The sequence below is a fragment of the Varroa destructor genome, unplaced genomic scaffold (genome assembly GCF_002443255.2).
Source record: "Varroa destructor unplaced genomic scaffold, Vdes_3.0 BEIS01000002.1, whole genome shotgun sequence".
Lineage (NCBI taxonomy): Eukaryota > Metazoa > Arthropoda > Arachnida > Mesostigmata > Varroidae > Varroa > Varroa destructor.
The window spans coordinates 38560972-38578700 of record NW_019211455.1 but is presented as its reverse complement, the minus strand read 5'-3'; the positions used below and the strand labels follow the sequence as shown (position 1 = coordinate 38578700).

Below are 17729 nucleotides of genomic sequence, written 5' to 3'. Positions count from 1 at the left end.
GTCTGGCAGATATGTTTTGTAGTATATAAGTGTAGTATTGTATATAAGTGGCGAAATATGATTTGTAGTAGACCTAACACGTATTGAAAGGACAACGAACGACCCTTTAGATGTCTGTCGTATTGGTCGAATCGTATTTTTCAGGCGCTGAAGTCACAACGCAGCCGTTCGGACGGCGTTGCAAAAATGCTACCACCGACTCATATTGAAGACAACTCTCCTTCCCATCAGAGTCAATGGAATATTATCGGAACACCAAACGTACGTTCCACTAGCTCACCGGGTGGTCCAATTGTGAGTCAAAGGAGTTCGATGGGTGGACAGTTCGGTGAATGGAGGCAACGTTCACCGATAGTGTCCCAGCTTGGTCAGTCTCATACGCCGACCAGCCAGGGGTTGACACCCAGCGCAAATAACGGGAGTCCTGGAAAACGTTCGTGTCACAGCAATTCTGTTTACCTCCTAATGTCCGACCTTGGCTCTCATGAAAGCCAGTCAGCTAACACAAGTCCAGTTGTCACTCCTAATAAGCTTCAGACGTCAAACACTGTGCTAGATCGTAAAGTGAAAACGTTAGGTTCTCCACCTCAGCAGCGTGGCGTGCCGGACGGCTGTCCGCTGGATTTGGACGAGGACCACGTCGATGGTGGTCCGGGATCCCTACATATTGGCAGCCTCAGTCCAGCGTCCGCACTAGGGCCGTTAGGAGCGTCGTCGAACCAGGCCGATCAACATCACGCAGGCGGAGGAGCCCTATTGACGAAAAAGGGTTGGCTCTACCTAAGGCAACGCTATAACGGCCAAGTGGATTGGACACGGTTGTGGTTTGTGCTTCGACAGGGTTCGTTTTCACAGTTTACAGATCCATCAGCGGAAGAGAAAGGCCAAGCACGAGGAACACTAGACACGCGTGCGCTACGCGCAGCAACCGAACTTGATAATGCCGATAGAAACTATGCGTTCGCCCTAGTCTGGTAAGTAACGAGAGCGTTCGCACAGGAAAAAGGTTATACCGTCAAACAAAAGTGCTATGTATTTACAATAACATCTTATAAGGGGGAGAACAGGTTGTATTCCGCTTCTGCTCACCTTTAGGATTTGAAACGACCTACATGTTTACAAAATCAAAGCCATTTGAATATTATTTTCTCACGTTACAGGACACCTTCTGGTGGCGAGGGATCAAGTAGGGAGCTCGTGTTGAGCGCTGCAACAGCCGCTATTCGTACTAATTGGCTTCAGGCGATCCGACAGGCAGCCGCTGCCTCGAATGCCCTAGCTGTAGCGCCTGTGAGTTCGGTTGGAACTCACGGTCTCACTTTGGCTACGGTTTCATCCATCGGATCCTCGACCGCTAGCATCGCCTCGGGCCTTACCTCTTCCTCTTCGCCGTCCTCGGCAGGCGGATCTCCTGGCTCCGCTATGTTATCTGGTCATAGCGACAACTCAAGACAGTTCAGGAGACAGCTCAGTCCGGCCAGGACAACAACGACGACGACATCTGGACCTATTACCTCGCCAGTAACAACGACTGAGTCCATTACTCATTGCACGAAAGAGATGACTCTGCCCCTCGGTCAAGAAAAGGTTATTTATGTTTTTATTAGTACAATTAGCTGGACTTATAGAATATTAAAGAAATTCAGCTATCTGAGATACATAAAAAAAAGAACAATCAATTTTTACTTACATAAATGCCATAAGAAGCTTACGTCGGCGAAGCTCATCATCGTGCTTGTGATCATCAATGTACTGTTCTTCAGACTACCCCTTCGAAGAGACTAAGCAACCGGGCTTTGAGTAACACTGGCCAGGTCGGTAGTCCATGCGATTCAGGCGGAGAGGGTAGCTATTTCTCAGCCACAGATTCAACACCGACTCAGGAGACACCTCACGCACTGACAGCGCGACAGTGAGTAATCATTTCGCATAATTTAGAGCTGCGTAGATTTTATATTGTGCTCCGAACAAAGATATATATATCTTTGTTCTATATATATATATATATATATATATATATATATATATATATATATATATATATATATGTATATAGCACTAATAAGGCCATTAACTATCGCCTGCTGTCAAATGAATAGGGAATGATTTTGAAACGGGATTCTCAAGAAGCGTTTCTATCTTATGTATTCGATGACGAATTGTTTGACGGAATCGATGCTTGGAGGGGCTCTGCAACGATCGTAGCATCGAAACAAAATGGCTTACAACTCTTGTAAAACGTTTGTTGTGATTGCAACTAATTATAGTGGAGGTCGTGTTGAGTTGCCACCGTCACCTGTACCCAACCGTAATGCGCTTTCAAAAGCTAAACATCGGGCGCGAAGTTCAAGCGCGCACTCTAGAGTGCGATCTGGCTTAGGAAGCTCACAAATGTCTGGCGAAGCTACAGCATCTCATAGTATTCTAGACGTGACAGCCGCCAGCAACACCAACGTCCAGCAGCTGGAACAAAAGGTGAGGATCGATGTGTGCAGCGGTCAGACTCGTTACGTTATATATAAGTATTCGTACGTATATAGTATGTATAAAAGAACGAAGCTATAGACGTTTTTTGGGCACGTCACTTTCGGAAAACTCCTCATCAAATTCTGACGCTTTAATAGCATCGTTTTTAAGCATTTACAAGAACTTTAAAGACGCTTTTAGGTGTAGTTGCACGAATTAAAATTAGAACTTATTGCTACGACACAGTTATCCGCTGTACACCGAGTGTAGCATACGACATACTTCGAAAGTGTAAAAAATTGAAAATGTTCATGGAAATAGCTTCGTCGAATAAGTCTAGCGAAGGCTGGTAGCTATTTTCGCATTAGGTGTGTTTGCCTAGAACAGTTCGCCAAAGTCTTTGGTGCTCCATGTATTCGTAGCCTACGTTGCGCTCCACCAAATCACTCTCACCATATCAGCTTTCGGATGAGTCTACCATACCAAAAACAGTAGGTTTGTTGCAAACCTTACCTTCAAATTTCGCGTCTTTTCTACTATGCCCTTACACGCACACCCGTAACGCTTTTTTTCTACAGAACACGTAGTGACAAACAAACTCCTACAAAGGAAGCAGATTTGTAATTAGGGACAGTCTACAATAGAAGCGGGTATAGTCAGTCACTTGCTAATCTGCTACGATTTGACACCGTGCAGCGATTGAACCGCTGTATGGTGAAACGATTTTTGTTTACATCTTGAGAAGCTCATTGAACTCAGCGACAATTCCATGTATTACATTATGTATGCCACGACGACACAGATGTCGTCTTTAGCTAGCGGCGTTGTTGGTGCTAGTATGGCACTTGAGAGCGAAGACGAGGAGTCCAGTTGCGGCCCTGAAGAGGACGAAGCTGATGAAGCCGATGAGGACGAGAACGAGGAGTGTTTGTTATTAGACCTCGTAGACATAGACACAATCGACGGCAACAACATTAATAGTAGTGGTAGCGGCGGCGGCGGCGGCGGTCAGGAGCAACGACTTGCTTATGGACATAACCATCTTTCATCTCGCCATGGTCATTCGTTGACATCTGCTCACCAGCAAGGACACCATTTGCAGAGGCAATCGCACCGTGGCACCACAATGCACAAGATAGCGCGCGCTCAAGCCCTTGAAAATAAGGTACTTACATCTAGGCAGAGCGCGAACGAAAGCGACAAGGGGACAGATCAAACTGTCAAAGCAACAACAACTCCAACTTCGGTTGAATGTTTCGTTCTGTCGAATCATCACATCTGATTTCTTTTTTTCTAATTCCTTCAACCTATCCTATCATCCTGTTCTGTTATGCTTGTAACAAGGTTGGGTATCTTAATTTGCATACGAATAGTTTGTGAGCTTTTTGCTGGTTTTGTATGGTAGGTCCCTAGATAGCATATGTTTAATACTTTGGAACAAACGAGTCGCATAAAAGCTAGCGTTTGAGAATAGATATGGAATGAGTTTGCTTGTCTTCATACGAGTACATCTTCATGATAATTCCGCTTTGCGCCTATTAAATACCAACTTATGCCAGTTACCTCCGCCGGTCTCTATTTATCGGTAGATATTTATAGATCATAGATATTTGAAAATGAATTCGTTTGCTACATAGTGCATGTTGTAAGACTAGTGCTGCATGTAACAATGTTTGATACGTTTCTGCAAATGTGAATTTGCATGTCAAGCTACGGTCTTTTGCCGAGTCACTTACGATCGATGAAGTCGTACGAGCAGAATCTGTCAATTTTTTACTCTGCTTCTAGCCAGCTTACGGGGAGCGTCCCTATTCTAATGGAAGTACGAAATTTCCTTACTATTTGTTTATAAGTTTCCTCAGTTGGAAAATGCGTTTTGCAAATTCGTCTTACCATATTCACTCAGAAGCTAGCCGTTATTACCCACAGTTAAATGCTCACGTTGTTGTATAAATCGGCAATTTTAGCTGCGGGTGGCACGCAGCGACCTCGAGGCCAAGCAGGCTGAGATCGATGCGTTGCGAAGACTGGTAGCAACATCGTCTGGAGTGCCAAACCAGCAATACGTAACCTCGCGTTCCATAATAGAATCAACGATATCTCGTAGTCACGAACCAAGAAGTCTCTCCCCCTCGCGTTCATGTACTGAGGAGGTGGACGATGCCTCAAGACGGGCACAGGAACTTGTGTCGAAAAGCCTGCAACTGCTCAAAAACATCTCAGCCAAGACAGCTCTAAAGGAGGTTGGTAAACTTCTCCTCTAAACATGAAACCGTATGTTCGTTTTTCGAAATTCATCGAGGTGCCTACGCGATTTAACCGAATATTAACTTTACTATTTTTCAACAAAAAACAGGTAAAGGAAAAGTGCTTAGATCTGCAGTCCCACATTGTTTCTTTGGAAACTTTGGTTGGGGATGTTGTAGAGTTCGCTAACACAACCAACGCGAATTTAAAAGCTGCGGAGTGCGGGCTTCCTCGTGCCGTGCCTCCAAAAAGTAATGCCGCCGTACAGACAGCGTCTGCTACACAGGCCGAACGGGATGAAAAACTGACGAAGGCGCAGCGCGAAATAGCTAGATTGACGAAAGAGCTGATCGACTCACAAAAGGTTTACAATGCATTGACAGACCTCTTATCTTACAATCGCTGCTTTGTGTCTATAGTCAAAACTAGTTGCCGGTGTTTTTTTAGAACGTGCTGGATTGGACCTTCAAATCAGATGTTAATTTTACAGTCATAACGCTTCTTCTAGTTAAGAGAAATCAATTTCGCCACTGGTTCTATATTGCATTGTAGGTTAAAGATAAGTCCTGCTAAACTTAGCTAGCTATAATTATATTTTTCAATTGACAATCATATTATTTACTATTTTAATTTAGACCGCTGATGACGCAGAGCTACAGCTTGTGCGCGTATCCAACGATATGAAAATGGCTGCCGAAGAACATCGACAACAGAGCGCATTGCTTAACCTTCGACTAGACGATTTAACCTCGAAACTGAGCGCTTCTGAGAAGAATGCCAAGTTAGCAAAGCAAAAATTAGCCCGGCTTGAAAAGCGACGTCTCTCCTTGAAGGGCAAGGATGCCTCGTTAACTTTATCTAAGGTATGTGTGTGATATAAGGGCGGCATTATCTCCTTTTTAGATGTACTAAATAGTAATAGAACGATTACCAGTACCTAATTAAGTGACATCGAAATGTCTGTACGGCACGCGTGCTGGCAGGACATTTTCCATCGAAAGGCCAGTATTGCTGCTAATAGCCCTTGAGTTTATGGTACTCTGTTTATATAATAAGTTAGCTGGAGAAAACAAATCATTTTTTTAGGATATCGAAACGAAGCTTTCGAATCTAGAGGCCAAAATGCTCTTCCTTGAAGACATGTCTACCATGACAGACTCTCAGTCGGATGTATCGGAAGATCTTCGATCACACGCTACAACTTCGACGCCAGGGCTCGCTGGCAAACAGCCCGTAAACCGACGTTTTAGCACTGATTCACAGAACTCGGAAACTAATACCTCTGCTCATCGCATATATCACTTAGATCAAAAGGTAAATAGCATTCGATCGACTCATGCACTGCGTTTCTATAGAATATTAACTGAATGTTGGCGCACTTAGATAAGAATCTAAGACTGAAATTTGCTTGTTTCTTTAAATGAGTTGATTTGTCTGGAAATAAAACGTATTGTAATTTTATACAAAAAATATTGTTGTAGGTGAAAGCTGCAGTTGAAGCTGCTGGTGGTATGCCAATGAAGGCTAAGCTGTATCTTCAATCACGCACAGTGAAGGATCCTATCGGAATTGAGGAATGGCAAACGGGTCCTCTTGGAGCCCTAGGAACCGCCAGCCTATCAGCGTCTATGACGGACCTCACCGAACTCACGATGGATCCAGGCCTCGACCCATCGTGTAGCTCAATCAGCTCCATGTCACCGTATGAATGTCTTGAAATGCTTTCGCAGAGAGTAGACTCTTTATTATGCTGGTTCACGAGCTCGTTACAAGGTTTGCGACGGGCCGCTGAAGACGCACCTTGGTGTCGCCTCCTAGGCCAACTGCTGGAACTAATTGATCACTTGAGCTGTGCGTGTGATCGGGTACCCGGCTCACTGCAAGGCCGCGGAGCATCTGATAAGGCATCGCTCGGCCTCGCCTATAATTTGCTCCTATTGCAAGAAACGGCACGAGCTGTCCGAATGGTTAACGACACAGACCGCGACCTCAGGCACTCTCTTCACGGTTCTGCTCGACAAATGCATCGAGTACTCGCCTCTTTTAATGCAAGCCTCAGTCGGAACTGGTGAGTAAGACAAACTACATGAACCACAGTCAACTCTTTTAAACGGAACTGGCGAGGAAGTTGAGGGCGTCCGAATTCGAAGTTCTTTTGGACGCATACATTACTAGAACCTTGTATGCTAATTTTAGTTTTTCAAACAGCTTTACTGCAGACGCAATCTTTGAAGGTCTTCAGCAAGGACTTCGCGCAACTGAACAAGGCGGTTCAGCTTCTTTGGTTGAGGATTTCGTATCTGGCCCGATTGACCCCATTGCGGCCCTCGGAGACGCCGTGGCTCAGGTCAAAGCGCAATTCGACTGCGCTGCTTTCAAGGTGATACATCATTTTTAATGTTTTTCTTATACTTCAATTTATTCTTACATGTAAATAAATGCTAGAACTTGCAAACCAAAGCGTATCTTATCCCGGACCGACTTATCTGAACTACTTTTAGCGGAGTCATAATTTTTTAGGCTAAATCATGCTATATTCCTCCTATATTCTTACAACATACTTATATCTCAGGACGTTTCAGAAGTCTTTTATGCGACTTTCAGTAGAGCGGACTTGTAGGCGTAAAGTGATCTATCTATATGTGTAACATTTATCGATCAATAATCACTCGTGTTGTTGTGCTGATTAAGGTTGCTGATTATAAAAGAGGAAAGCGTTCAGCAATTCAAGAATCGCTGGCACGCCTGCTGGCCAATCATTCGCGTCGGGGTTATGAATTTGGATCCGTAGATATGGGTGACTACAACAACGGTTCTTGTCCAGAGGCCTGGGACGCGTGTGCTTGTGTTGCTCGTCAGGAAGCTCTACTTTCACGTGTTACAGAAGCAATCGCACGAGTGTCAACCTCTGTTGGTTTTTACCTGGACAAAAGCCTGGGTCATGGCTCGACGTTGCTCATTAACTTCGATAAAATGCCGGAACCAGGCCAAATGAAAGCACTTATAGCCGATGCGCTCCAAACCGATATTGATTTGCTCAACTATGAATTGCGCAAAGACTGCATTGAGGCAAGTAGAACAATAGAAAGGTATATATATATATATACCTTTTTTGGCTCTATATATATATATATATATATATATATATATGTAGAGCCAAAAAAAGGGTATATATATATATATATATATATATATATATATATATATATATATATATATACACCTTCTTTTTACAAACCGAAAAGTTGTAATAAGCAATTTTTTTACATCCGTCCATTAAAACTAAATTAAAATAACTGAGATAGATGATACTTTGATGGCGCAAGGTTCAAGTTAAAGTGCGGATGTGTTAGAACTTCCCATTGGAGTTCTCCTAATTTTCTCCGGGAAGCTAAAGATTTATGTGTTCTGCCATAACTATAGTGGAAGGCAACGCTTGCCCTTTTCATTAGTTCCGATCGGTTTTTTCAATGGCTTATTGTGATCTTGTTAGTTATTTACCGTAGGAGTCCGAACAAATCGCGTCAAGCAACAGTAGCTCATTATTATGTATCATTTTTTTCCAATCCCGTCACGACACATAGAGTTACCTTCTTTGGCGTTAGTCCGGGCTTTTCCATAAATAGTCTTGCTTCCTTTTGACCATGCTCTTATTCGGCTTTTACTATCGTATGTGATCACGCACAATTGGCCGTTTTAGAAATAATTCGATTTCGTTATGTTTCTGTAGGGGGCTTTCTGATGGAAAACTTTTGCGCCAGTCTGTGTGGTACTAAAGCATCAAGTTTATATTTGCACCCGGTATTTGTTAAATAATTTAAAACTTTTTGGTGGTAAATGTTTAGTTGCTTCACAGTGTCATAGGTACTCACGCGTCGGTTTTGTTTCAGCTTCCATAATGATTTCATCAACTTTTTGCAACTGGTTGATCATTGACAGGCATATTGTTCATTTTGAAATTTCTAGAACGAAAGCGGCAGAGCCATTTTTGGACCATCCCTTCCAATAAAGCATCTTTATTATAAGCACCGCAATTTTCTTAACGAATTTGGACAACATTTGTGCCTTTATCGTAGTAAATATGAAGAATTTTTGCAAGAATTTCACTCACCTTCAGAAAGCTATGTCTAAGGTCTGAGCAACGACATTACAATCTTAGCAGATCCACAGCCGCCAAATCTCAGCTTACGAGTGATACCAACACAAATTTGTGACCCAATGCAATTAGTATTCGAGATGTGTAACTTTAAAGCTATTTAATTAGGCAAACGTGTAAGTTTCAATCAAGTCTTCCGCAGCTTTAAGTACCAGCGTTATCATTTTCCCAATACAATCTATTAGACGACCTTACAATCTTCCGAACTAACTTTTTTATATTAGGTTCTAGACGTTAGTGTATTCGGCGATTCTGCGACGTCTAGATCTTCCGCAACAACAGGAGTTGGAGCCTTGGTTGACGATTCCGTAATGTCCGCTATGGAGACCGAAATCTTGCCAGAGGTCAACGAAGTGGTTACGCTTATTTGCGTCTTCGCTATCTTCAAGGTGAAGTTACTATTGGATGGTTATCCAGATTGCATGTCTAGCTTAAATATGTACACATAGCACGATGGTAATCAAACAAATAATAACATGGGGTACGTGTCCTGCAATACCGAAGCAATGCATTCAACCTTCAGCGAAATGCATTGCCTCTCGGGGCCTGAAACTAGCTTGTTATAGTTAAAACATTATATCTGAAACTCATAGCATCACAATATAAATTCTGCTAGTTCAGTTATGTATGTAAATGTTATAATTTTTTTGCTTACGCTTTGTTATCTTTAAGTAATTTGATAGGCAATGTTGATATACTTTCTTCTTATCGATCATATTGTAATTTCACCGTATAGGGTTACCTGGCCTACCTAGAGCAACAATCATTGTCGTCTTCATGCCTCGCCGAGACTTTCCGGCGAATCTCGTCACCGCCTATCGCTAATTCGGATCAGGTTCGTTCTAAACTAATTCACAACTTTCTCCTTAGCTATAAAGTTAATCTTGGCTACTTTGCTAATCGATTTAAATGTGAAGATAGCTAGAAATTTAGAAGCAAGCACTTTTTAAACAAAATCTAAATCTATACACATAAACGGATTAATTCAATTCTATTCTATATATTTTTCAAGCGAATAAGTCTTAATCCATATAAACTGTCTGCGTCACCCTAATATAATATTAATAAGACAATGTTTGATTGAACAACAGGCTAATACAACAGCCTTTCGGGGCTCAGGAAACTCCGCTACAAGTGGCAATTCCAGTTCAGCTCTAACAGCCGGTGGAGCCCCATCCATAGCATCGTCCGCTCAGGTACTCGAAAGCGTCCATTCTAAATTCTTCGAGATGCTTCTTATGCTTAACGGAACTAGCGACGTTCCACAAGCTGTAGAAAGGTAAGTACCATTGTTAACTATCATTTGATCGGCACCCCGGCATAATGATTTCATAATGCTTACTGTAGAGTAGTTGTCGAGGATTTGTTGAGTCAACTCTTGTAATCATAAGCTCTTGTAATCATAACTCTTGTAAGCACGATCATTGCAAGTGTAGCAGTGTATACACTATTGCAATATTTTAGTGGGCCGTTCCTAGTGGTATTGGGAACATGGCTAAACGATCTTTGGCAAACATCTTCTGCTATAGGTGGCTTGCCTGCGTTGTCAACTCTTCTCACGGGTCCTCTCCGGGCGAGCATATGTCTTCGAGCCTAACAGGCGGAGGTTCCTTTGGCCAAAATTCAGCCCAAGGAGCGAGCGCCGATGGTATTCATTCTTCAGGAAGCGCCTCGACCAGTGGAGCGCATCTTTCGTCGGCAACTGCAGTGGGCGGCGGTGACTGTGGGCTTATCATTCCGTCTCTTACAGCTACGGTCACGTCGGCGATTGGACGCGTACAAGCCAAATTAGCTAGGGAACAGGATGCCCAGAAAGACGCACTCAATTCTCTGAGGCAAAGGTACTTTAAAGTTTGACCAACTGTCGAAGTCCATTAACAAATCTCATATCATAGTCGAGAAGAGTCGTTTAAAAAAAAAAAAGGTGTAAACGATTATGCATGCACTTATGGTGCCTCTGGCTTTGTAGGTTGGAACAAGTTGAACGTGAACGAAGCGGGTGTGATAGAAGTATGGGCAGCTCAGGACTGACGGAATGCTCAGGCTGTGAGCGACTCAAAAGGCAGCTTGAAAATCTTACTCAACAATCGGACAGTGGCCGTTGCGAGAACTGCCACAGGCTTGAAAAACAGCTCCAGGTTAGTATCAACTAGTATGGTGTCTTCTGTCTCTGATTGATATTCTCTACCCCGCAAAGTGGCCTACATGATTCTAATAATACAATAATAAAAGAAATATATAACCTATTGCTGGAACACAGTTCAAATAGCACAGGTAGCGCCATCAGCGACAGAAGGACATTCTTACTATTAGCTATAGTTAACAGGTAAGTTAACGTCTGGCTTTGTCGTTTGCAGGAGCAAACCAGTTGTGCTGAGTGCCCGACATTATTGAGCCGCCTTGAAGAGTATGAAGCAGCGTTGTCGGCAGGATGTCCCGGTTGTGAACGACTCGAAAAAGAAATAGAAGCCATGGAGATGCACATGGCAGAACAGGACGACGCAGGAAAACGCAGCAAGCTCAACAGCGATCAGTATGTTCTGTCCTGCCTATCATTAACAGTCATAGTTTAAAAAGTGACACATGGATTGCTAACGAAGGCTTTGCCGATTTTCTTAGTTTAGCACGTAGACTTTTGTTTAATGCTGCTTTCAGGGCGTTCATTGTCTGATTTTCTTGGGTAGTTTTCCACAATAGTCCGCTGGTCAGTGAGCAAATCACAGATGTTTATCTTGTGCATGTTTTGTAATGGCACAGGTGTAACAGCTGCGAAGAACTACAACGAGCACTGGACGCCGCTCGAAATTCATACGATGCCCGAGTGGCTAACCTGCAAGCGGACCTAGAAAGTCGATTAAGAGAGCAGTTGCAAATTGGTGAGGAGATCCACATTCATAGGTTACCACGATGGCAAAACGAGCTCGAACAAGTCCGTCAGCTTTGTGACAAAGGTAAGTTTAGATAGATCAACGGTTAACAATCATTTGTTAAAGAACCGCAGAGGCCAAAGCATCAAACCTCACACGCCTTTAGGGATTTGACCTTATGACCTCCTGCTCAGCAATTCATATATCAATCATATATACATGTGCAGCCAATAGTTAGATAGGTAGTTAGTTAGGTTTCCATCAATGATTTCTCTTGCTGTTTTAACAAATTAAAAATAGGCCCAGTTGAAAATGGTCCAGAATCGTTCTTGAGCGAGCCTGACCACATGTGCACTTTTTATACATAATATCGGTTGAAGAATGGTTTACAGTCACGGATCTAGTTAGCGTCCATTCTAACGTGTTTGGGCTGCCTAAAAGTTTATATTATAATGCGCATAGCTTAGACATACAAAAAATTGCAAAACTATTTATCGGCGAAATGAGCACTATACGAACCGCATGCAGCAGCGATATGTGGACCACTGGCCACCACATAAAAAAATTCCCTCTGGATCAAATGAAGATGGTTCCATACTGTTTAACATATACTTTTCTTATACCTATCTACACCTTATCTGTATGTAGGTATTGGACTTTTGCAAGAATCCCACGCAGCAGAATTAGCACGATTATGTGAAAACTTTGAAACAAAACTGAAAGCTGAGCGCGCAGAAAAGGAACGTATTATTGCCGAGGAAACTCGTGCGACGCAGGTAAGACTAAGCGTGACTTTTTAGAAATTCGCGCGCTTATCTTATTCTATTCCGGCGTGTGCATTATATCTAAATGTATACTTCGACTTTTTTAGTCCGAACAAGCACTCGGTAGGCGTTGCTTTACTTAGAACCAGAAGCCTACTCGAAGTGGCCCTTGTTGGACTTATCTGGGGTACTCTTGCAGACCTGTAAAACGGCATGGTAACTATATCAGCAGCTATTAACCTGAAAAATGATTTCTTATTTTCCTTTATTCCTTCTTTTTTCTGAATATTGGTCTCAAGTAAGCATTTTGGCCGCCGCTAAGATTGAAACAGGCATGGACGATGCTTGTTAGCTGGTGGTTACCAAACAACGCACTCCAAAAGATTATCCTCAGTCTCTTAGATGACCCCACCCTCTGTGTAGATTAACCTACTGTAGAGGTAATCCCAAAGCCCTCAGTGAGGTCAACATCTTCTTATCACCTTCGGGTTTTTTAGGTGCAAAATTCTGTGTCCTAAGTGTAGAATTCTATCTATTGACACAACCATAAATTCAGAATGAAAATCACCTTGGGCGAATAATCGTTTTTAATAGTCGTAGAGCACCCCTTGGAGTGCATTTTGGTTTAATACTGTGATTTACTTCATTTTGACACCGGACGACTCTTTTGGAACGATCGGTTTTTACTACGATAACGATTCTTTCCCTCCGCCGTAAAAAAATTAATTCAGAATCATGGAACACTTTACGACTCTTAACAAGCAGTACGCTGTGAGAACACTGCAATATCCTGCGTTTTATTTTAGCTGTCCTTAAAGAAAGTTACTTAGGCTAACCCTAACTAGAATTATCATGCTCGGTTCATATCAAAACATAGGTGGCTCTCGAAGCTATTCAACGTCAACATAGATCACATATCGAAGAACTGAAGGCAAATATGAAACCTTCAGGGACGTCATGTATTACTCAAGACAAAGAAAAAGTAAACGCGTCAAATCAAGAAGCACGCGAGGTACATGCGCAGGGCACACCTGTTTCCAACGAAAGAGTATTGAACGAGATTCGGGAAGACATCGTGAATTTGTCGGAGAAATTTTCAAAGAAATGCGTTGAGGCTGCAGCTGTACAGGAACGATTATACACTACTCAAAAACAATTGCAAAAAGCCAATACACAGGTATAAGTTGATTGCTTACGTAACTTGTCACTACTCTAGATAACTGGATTTTATTGCGGCTATTGCTAGAAAAATAAAATACAAATATAATTCACGGTTGTGCTTAACTCGAAAGACGCTCGCCTATATAATATTCGTCGCTGATGAAAGGACGTGACTAATTGATTCCATATGTATACACCTCTTTTAATAACATTAAATATGTGTATGTGTTATGAGGGAAATCCATGAGACATTGAAGCGCTCCCAACGGGGCTATGGGCCTGTTTAATGAAAGGCAAGAAAACGTGTTATTGTGATATACGTGCTCCATCAACAATGTGAAAAGTTGGTCGATCAGCACTTTTCAATAATATATATATGTAACTTGTATCAACTATGGTTTCTTTCCAGTTGTTTGATCTGTTGGCCACAAGAGCTCGATCCGACACGCCATTGCGACATCCTACAAATGCCTCGCCAACGGGCTTACCAAGCTCCCTAAGTCAGACTGGGGCACAGCCCGCAACGTCGCCGTCCAAGGTACAACAACATTTGCAAACAGCCGAGGCTGGTCAGGGGGATAGTCCTAAACCTAAGGCATTGAGCCGTGCTAAAACGACCCTCGACCTTCCCTGGCAACCCAAGTACTAAGCACGCTATCCTCTAGAGCATTCATTATATGGCACCCACAGGTTTACTCGGCACGATGGGTTTTATTCGCCGGGTACAAGCTCTGACTAACGTAGATATTGGCAGGGATGCCTTTGTGTCATGCTCCTTATGGCTTCTTCTCGCTTTCATATCGCCATTATCATTGTTGGGGGCACGTGAAATGGCTTCGTTATAATATAGTGAGTTGTATAGATCGAACTGTCGTAGTCGCTTACATAACGAACGGAGAAGACAAACTATCATACACACCACACTGTTATTGCCACTATGCGTTAGGCTATGAGATGTAGGATAAACAGACAAGGAAAAAGAGTTTCAGAAAAAGCGTGCGGATTGTTCTCTCGGTCGACAAAGCTGTCTACTCGTAATTCGGCGACCTCCTTATTCAGCTCAACTGTCAGTCGTAACCTATCGTTCCGTATTGGAATACAGGGGGCGCATACCCTGACTACAGTCATGCGCAGGAGAGGTGAGCTACAAGCATTTCTATTGAAGGATTTCCCCAACATGTTGATCTGTGCCTAGATGTGCTAGTCTGTCCTTCCAAGTTACGGCGATGTGGCTCGCTTCGTAGGAGTTAAATTTATCCCGCTTGTCTGACCGGCTTACCCAAGGCTAAGCATCTAAATTGTGTATACTTGCACGCTGAATGTATGTGCTTGAGGTCCATTTTACAGTGTGGCCGATATTTGAGCATTTCGTTTTCGGACCATTGCAGCTTTCTATGAGCTTCTGCGGATCTGTAGTGGCATAGCGTCTGCGTTTCGGCCTATATTCTGAATTTCGAGTTTCTGCGCTTGTTCTGGGACACTGGTTCAATGAGAGGTAACATCTCGTTTGCACTTGTGTAATGTCAACAGGTTCGCGCGGCCAAACGTCTTCTGCGAGTCTTTGAAACGACAAAATAAAGCTTGATTTTTTACTTTGAAGCATACTTGTAATAACGATCCTATTAACGATTGAATATTAGACAAAATGGTGTTTAACAATAAAAATGCATGACTATATACTACACCTAACTAACATACAGATAAGCTTGGGAGAATATGGAAAATAGTCTCGGGTTTTCTTTTCGATGGCGACATCAGTAGTGACACTAAACAGGCTCGAAAACAAACTGTAATAGATTTCTTTCTATTTCGAATATATATATATATCGATATCGGTATTTGAAAATATATGCTTACTAATTCCATTTACCAAAGTTTTCTGTTTTTCTTTACGGAGCGATGAAAAACCAGATAGATTAACTCACGGTTTCAAATCATACAAATACACCAAGACACTAACTTCGTATGGCCGTCGTGTTCGGATGTCCACTCATTGCAGCATTCGCCATCGACACGACCTTGATGTAACTGTTGACAACAAACGCGGAACTTCGACTTAAACGCATAAATGCATGGTCAGGATGCTGCCAACTGCGAGAAATAGAAACGTTTGGCCTACGGCAAAACCATGGAGCGGCTGGCGTGTGTGCGCATGCGACTCTACCAATCATGTTGATATCTGACGTTAGCCATTTTATTTTCTACTGAAAATAATTTGATTTCCAGCGTTAGTGACCCTTACTGCGTGACTTAGCGGTTTTCATATGACTATGACTAACAAATATAAAGCAGTAAGCAATAAACAGGAGCAATGAATCGCGTGTTAGAAATGAAGAATGACAATGACAAGTAAGAAGATGCTATGTTATCATACAAAATTTACTTTTTCCAGTAATAGAGATAGATGTCAGTTATTACAATGGCAATGGAGCAAACAACAACAACAATAATTAAATTAATGAAAATATTAGGTGTTCCTTGTGTAGCGTCCATGGTCCACGTTCCATTATTGGTTCGTTATAACGCACACAAGGGAAAAATAGGACGCCTATATAACTCGCTGGTACGACACTTGCGCCGGCAGAGCGCCTTCGAAACGAACAGCGATGGAAAAACCTCAACGGACAAAGCACGAGGTGGCACCACGAGGTGGTTAGCCGTGACCATCTCACCATCCATTTGGTATCTATCACACTCGTGCTTTGTCCACATTGGCAGCGCAGGCAACAGAACTTTTGTTCCCTACCATTCACTAAGCTATTCGAGTAAAATATACCGCTGTTCTGTTTGTACGATGGTGTATACGGATTGTCCCTTCACCCACCCCGTAAACCGAGCGAAGATGGTAGATATAATAATACATCACCTTAATTGGGTACGTCTGTCATTTGCCTAACGGCTGTATCAAAGTCATTGTCCGCAGCTGGATTGGATATAGCTGAGACGTCTAAACCAGTGTGCATGAATGACCAGGATGTGCGGATAAAACAAAGTGCATCGTGCGTATGTGACAGTTGTGAATAATAATAGTAACAGCAATGATTATAACGATTGTTGTAATAAAATAGACTGTATCATTATCATGAAATGACTATAAATAAACAAACAAGTCGATTTGTATGTTAACGCGATCTATTTAATTTCATCTTAGCTTAACTTTTTTTTTTCCCTCTTGAATCTATAGAGATGTTTCGATTAATATGAAGCTTACCGAAGCGATGACTCGTCGCTTTTTAGGAAATGAAACACTTTTTTCAGTCATAGATAGTAGGGCCAGTGTGGAAAACTGAAGTAAACAAACATTGATTACGAAAACATTTTTTTGGGTAACCATCATTATTTCGAATTGCTTCACTAATCCGCTTCGCAGTTTTTGAAATTGTCGGCGGTGCCATTCAGAAGATATCGCGCTAGTTCGTGATAGAGATTAATCATCGATTACCGATAATCAGGGCTGCACTCGCTATTCTATCTTAATACATTTCCGTTCAGGTATATGAGCAGGGAGGTTCTATTTGTATAGGTTCCTACTGTGCACGTTTGACAAAATGTCCGCGTTCTCTTAATTAATAGCACGTGCTACGTTCATATTTCTCAGCCTAGCAACATGCATATGGTTTATTAGAATGCACCAAGTGTAGACTTCGAATATGAACAAGCGAATGTAACTCGAAGAATATCATTCGAACGATTCGTAAATCAGGGCACTCTTTTTTCCCTCGTATAGCCTTAAATTGAAGTTAAGGATTGAGTTTCAGGTTAAGTCTTAGTTGTGGGAGAAACATGCGATATAACGTTTGAAACCTACATTCGTTCAGCCAAACGTCTATGCCATGTTTATTCGACACGAAAATACCACATGTGGGAGGGCCCTATTTTGTTTCTAATTTCTGATATAATTATTTTTACTGGTGAACTTATCTGTATTGTTGTTTACAACTGGCACAACGTTTTAGACTGCGATTGATTTCATAAAATAGTTGTATCCTATCCAAATTCATTTAGAACCTGCTCATCAAAACAATAAATCAAGGATCACTGTTACAGGTCCTGCCATCCAGTATTAGC

General features: G+C 42.3%; 1 protein-coding gene and 1 long non-coding RNA gene across 8 annotated transcripts in view; one reads left to right on the top strand and one right to left on the bottom strand.

The window, feature by feature from the left end:
- Window positions 1-16787, top strand: part of osp (myosin phosphatase Rho interacting protein outspread) — a 25100-nt gene extending 8313 nt beyond the window's left edge. Inside the window, exons 10-33 of one of the 7 annotated variants that reach the window (XR_015322337.1) lie at window positions 145-974; window positions 1161-1587; window positions 1764-1912; window positions 2268-2475; window positions 3269-3631; window positions 4434-4709; window positions 4823-5077; window positions 5349-5576; window positions 5800-6027; window positions 6195-6781; window positions 6922-7093; window positions 7405-7782; window positions 9094-9258; window positions 9606-9704; window positions 9961-10148; window positions 10399-10710; window positions 10839-11007; window positions 11227-11402; window positions 11627-11820; window positions 12385-12512; window positions 13378-13677; window positions 14071-14800; window positions 15050-15156; window positions 15661-16787. Coding sequence is in view for 3 of the 7 variants with exons in the window: in XM_086981712.1 (XP_086837838.1) it covers window positions 145-974; window positions 1161-1587; window positions 1764-1912; window positions 2268-2475; window positions 3269-3631; window positions 4434-4709; window positions 4823-5077; window positions 5349-5576; window positions 5800-6027; window positions 6195-6781; window positions 6922-7093; window positions 7405-7782; window positions 9094-9258; window positions 9606-9704; window positions 9961-10148; window positions 10399-10710; window positions 10839-11007; window positions 11227-11402; window positions 11627-11820; window positions 12385-12512; window positions 13378-13677; window positions 14071-14310 (6072 nt within the window). In the remaining 4 variants the exon portion in view is untranslated. Of the gene's footprint in view, window positions 1-144; window positions 975-1160; window positions 1588-1763; window positions 1913-2267; window positions 2476-3268; window positions 3632-4433; window positions 4710-4822; window positions 5078-5348; window positions 5577-5799; window positions 6028-6194; window positions 6782-6921; window positions 7094-7404; window positions 7783-9093; window positions 9259-9605; window positions 9705-9960; window positions 10149-10398; window positions 10711-10838; window positions 11008-11226; window positions 11403-11626; window positions 11821-12384; window positions 12513-13377; window positions 13678-14070 lie in introns of all 7 variants that reach the window. The other 6 variants (XR_015322334.1, XR_015322336.1, XR_015322335.1 and 3 more) reach the window with 6 other exon arrangements.
- On the bottom strand, window positions 13277-17729 carry LOC147757777 (uncharacterized). Its single transcript, XR_015322338.1, has 3 exons — window positions 16873-17729; window positions 15622-15862; window positions 13277-15220 (listed from the first exon to the last, which is right to left on the bottom strand). It is a non-coding gene; the product is annotated as an uncharacterized LOC147757777 (long non-coding RNA).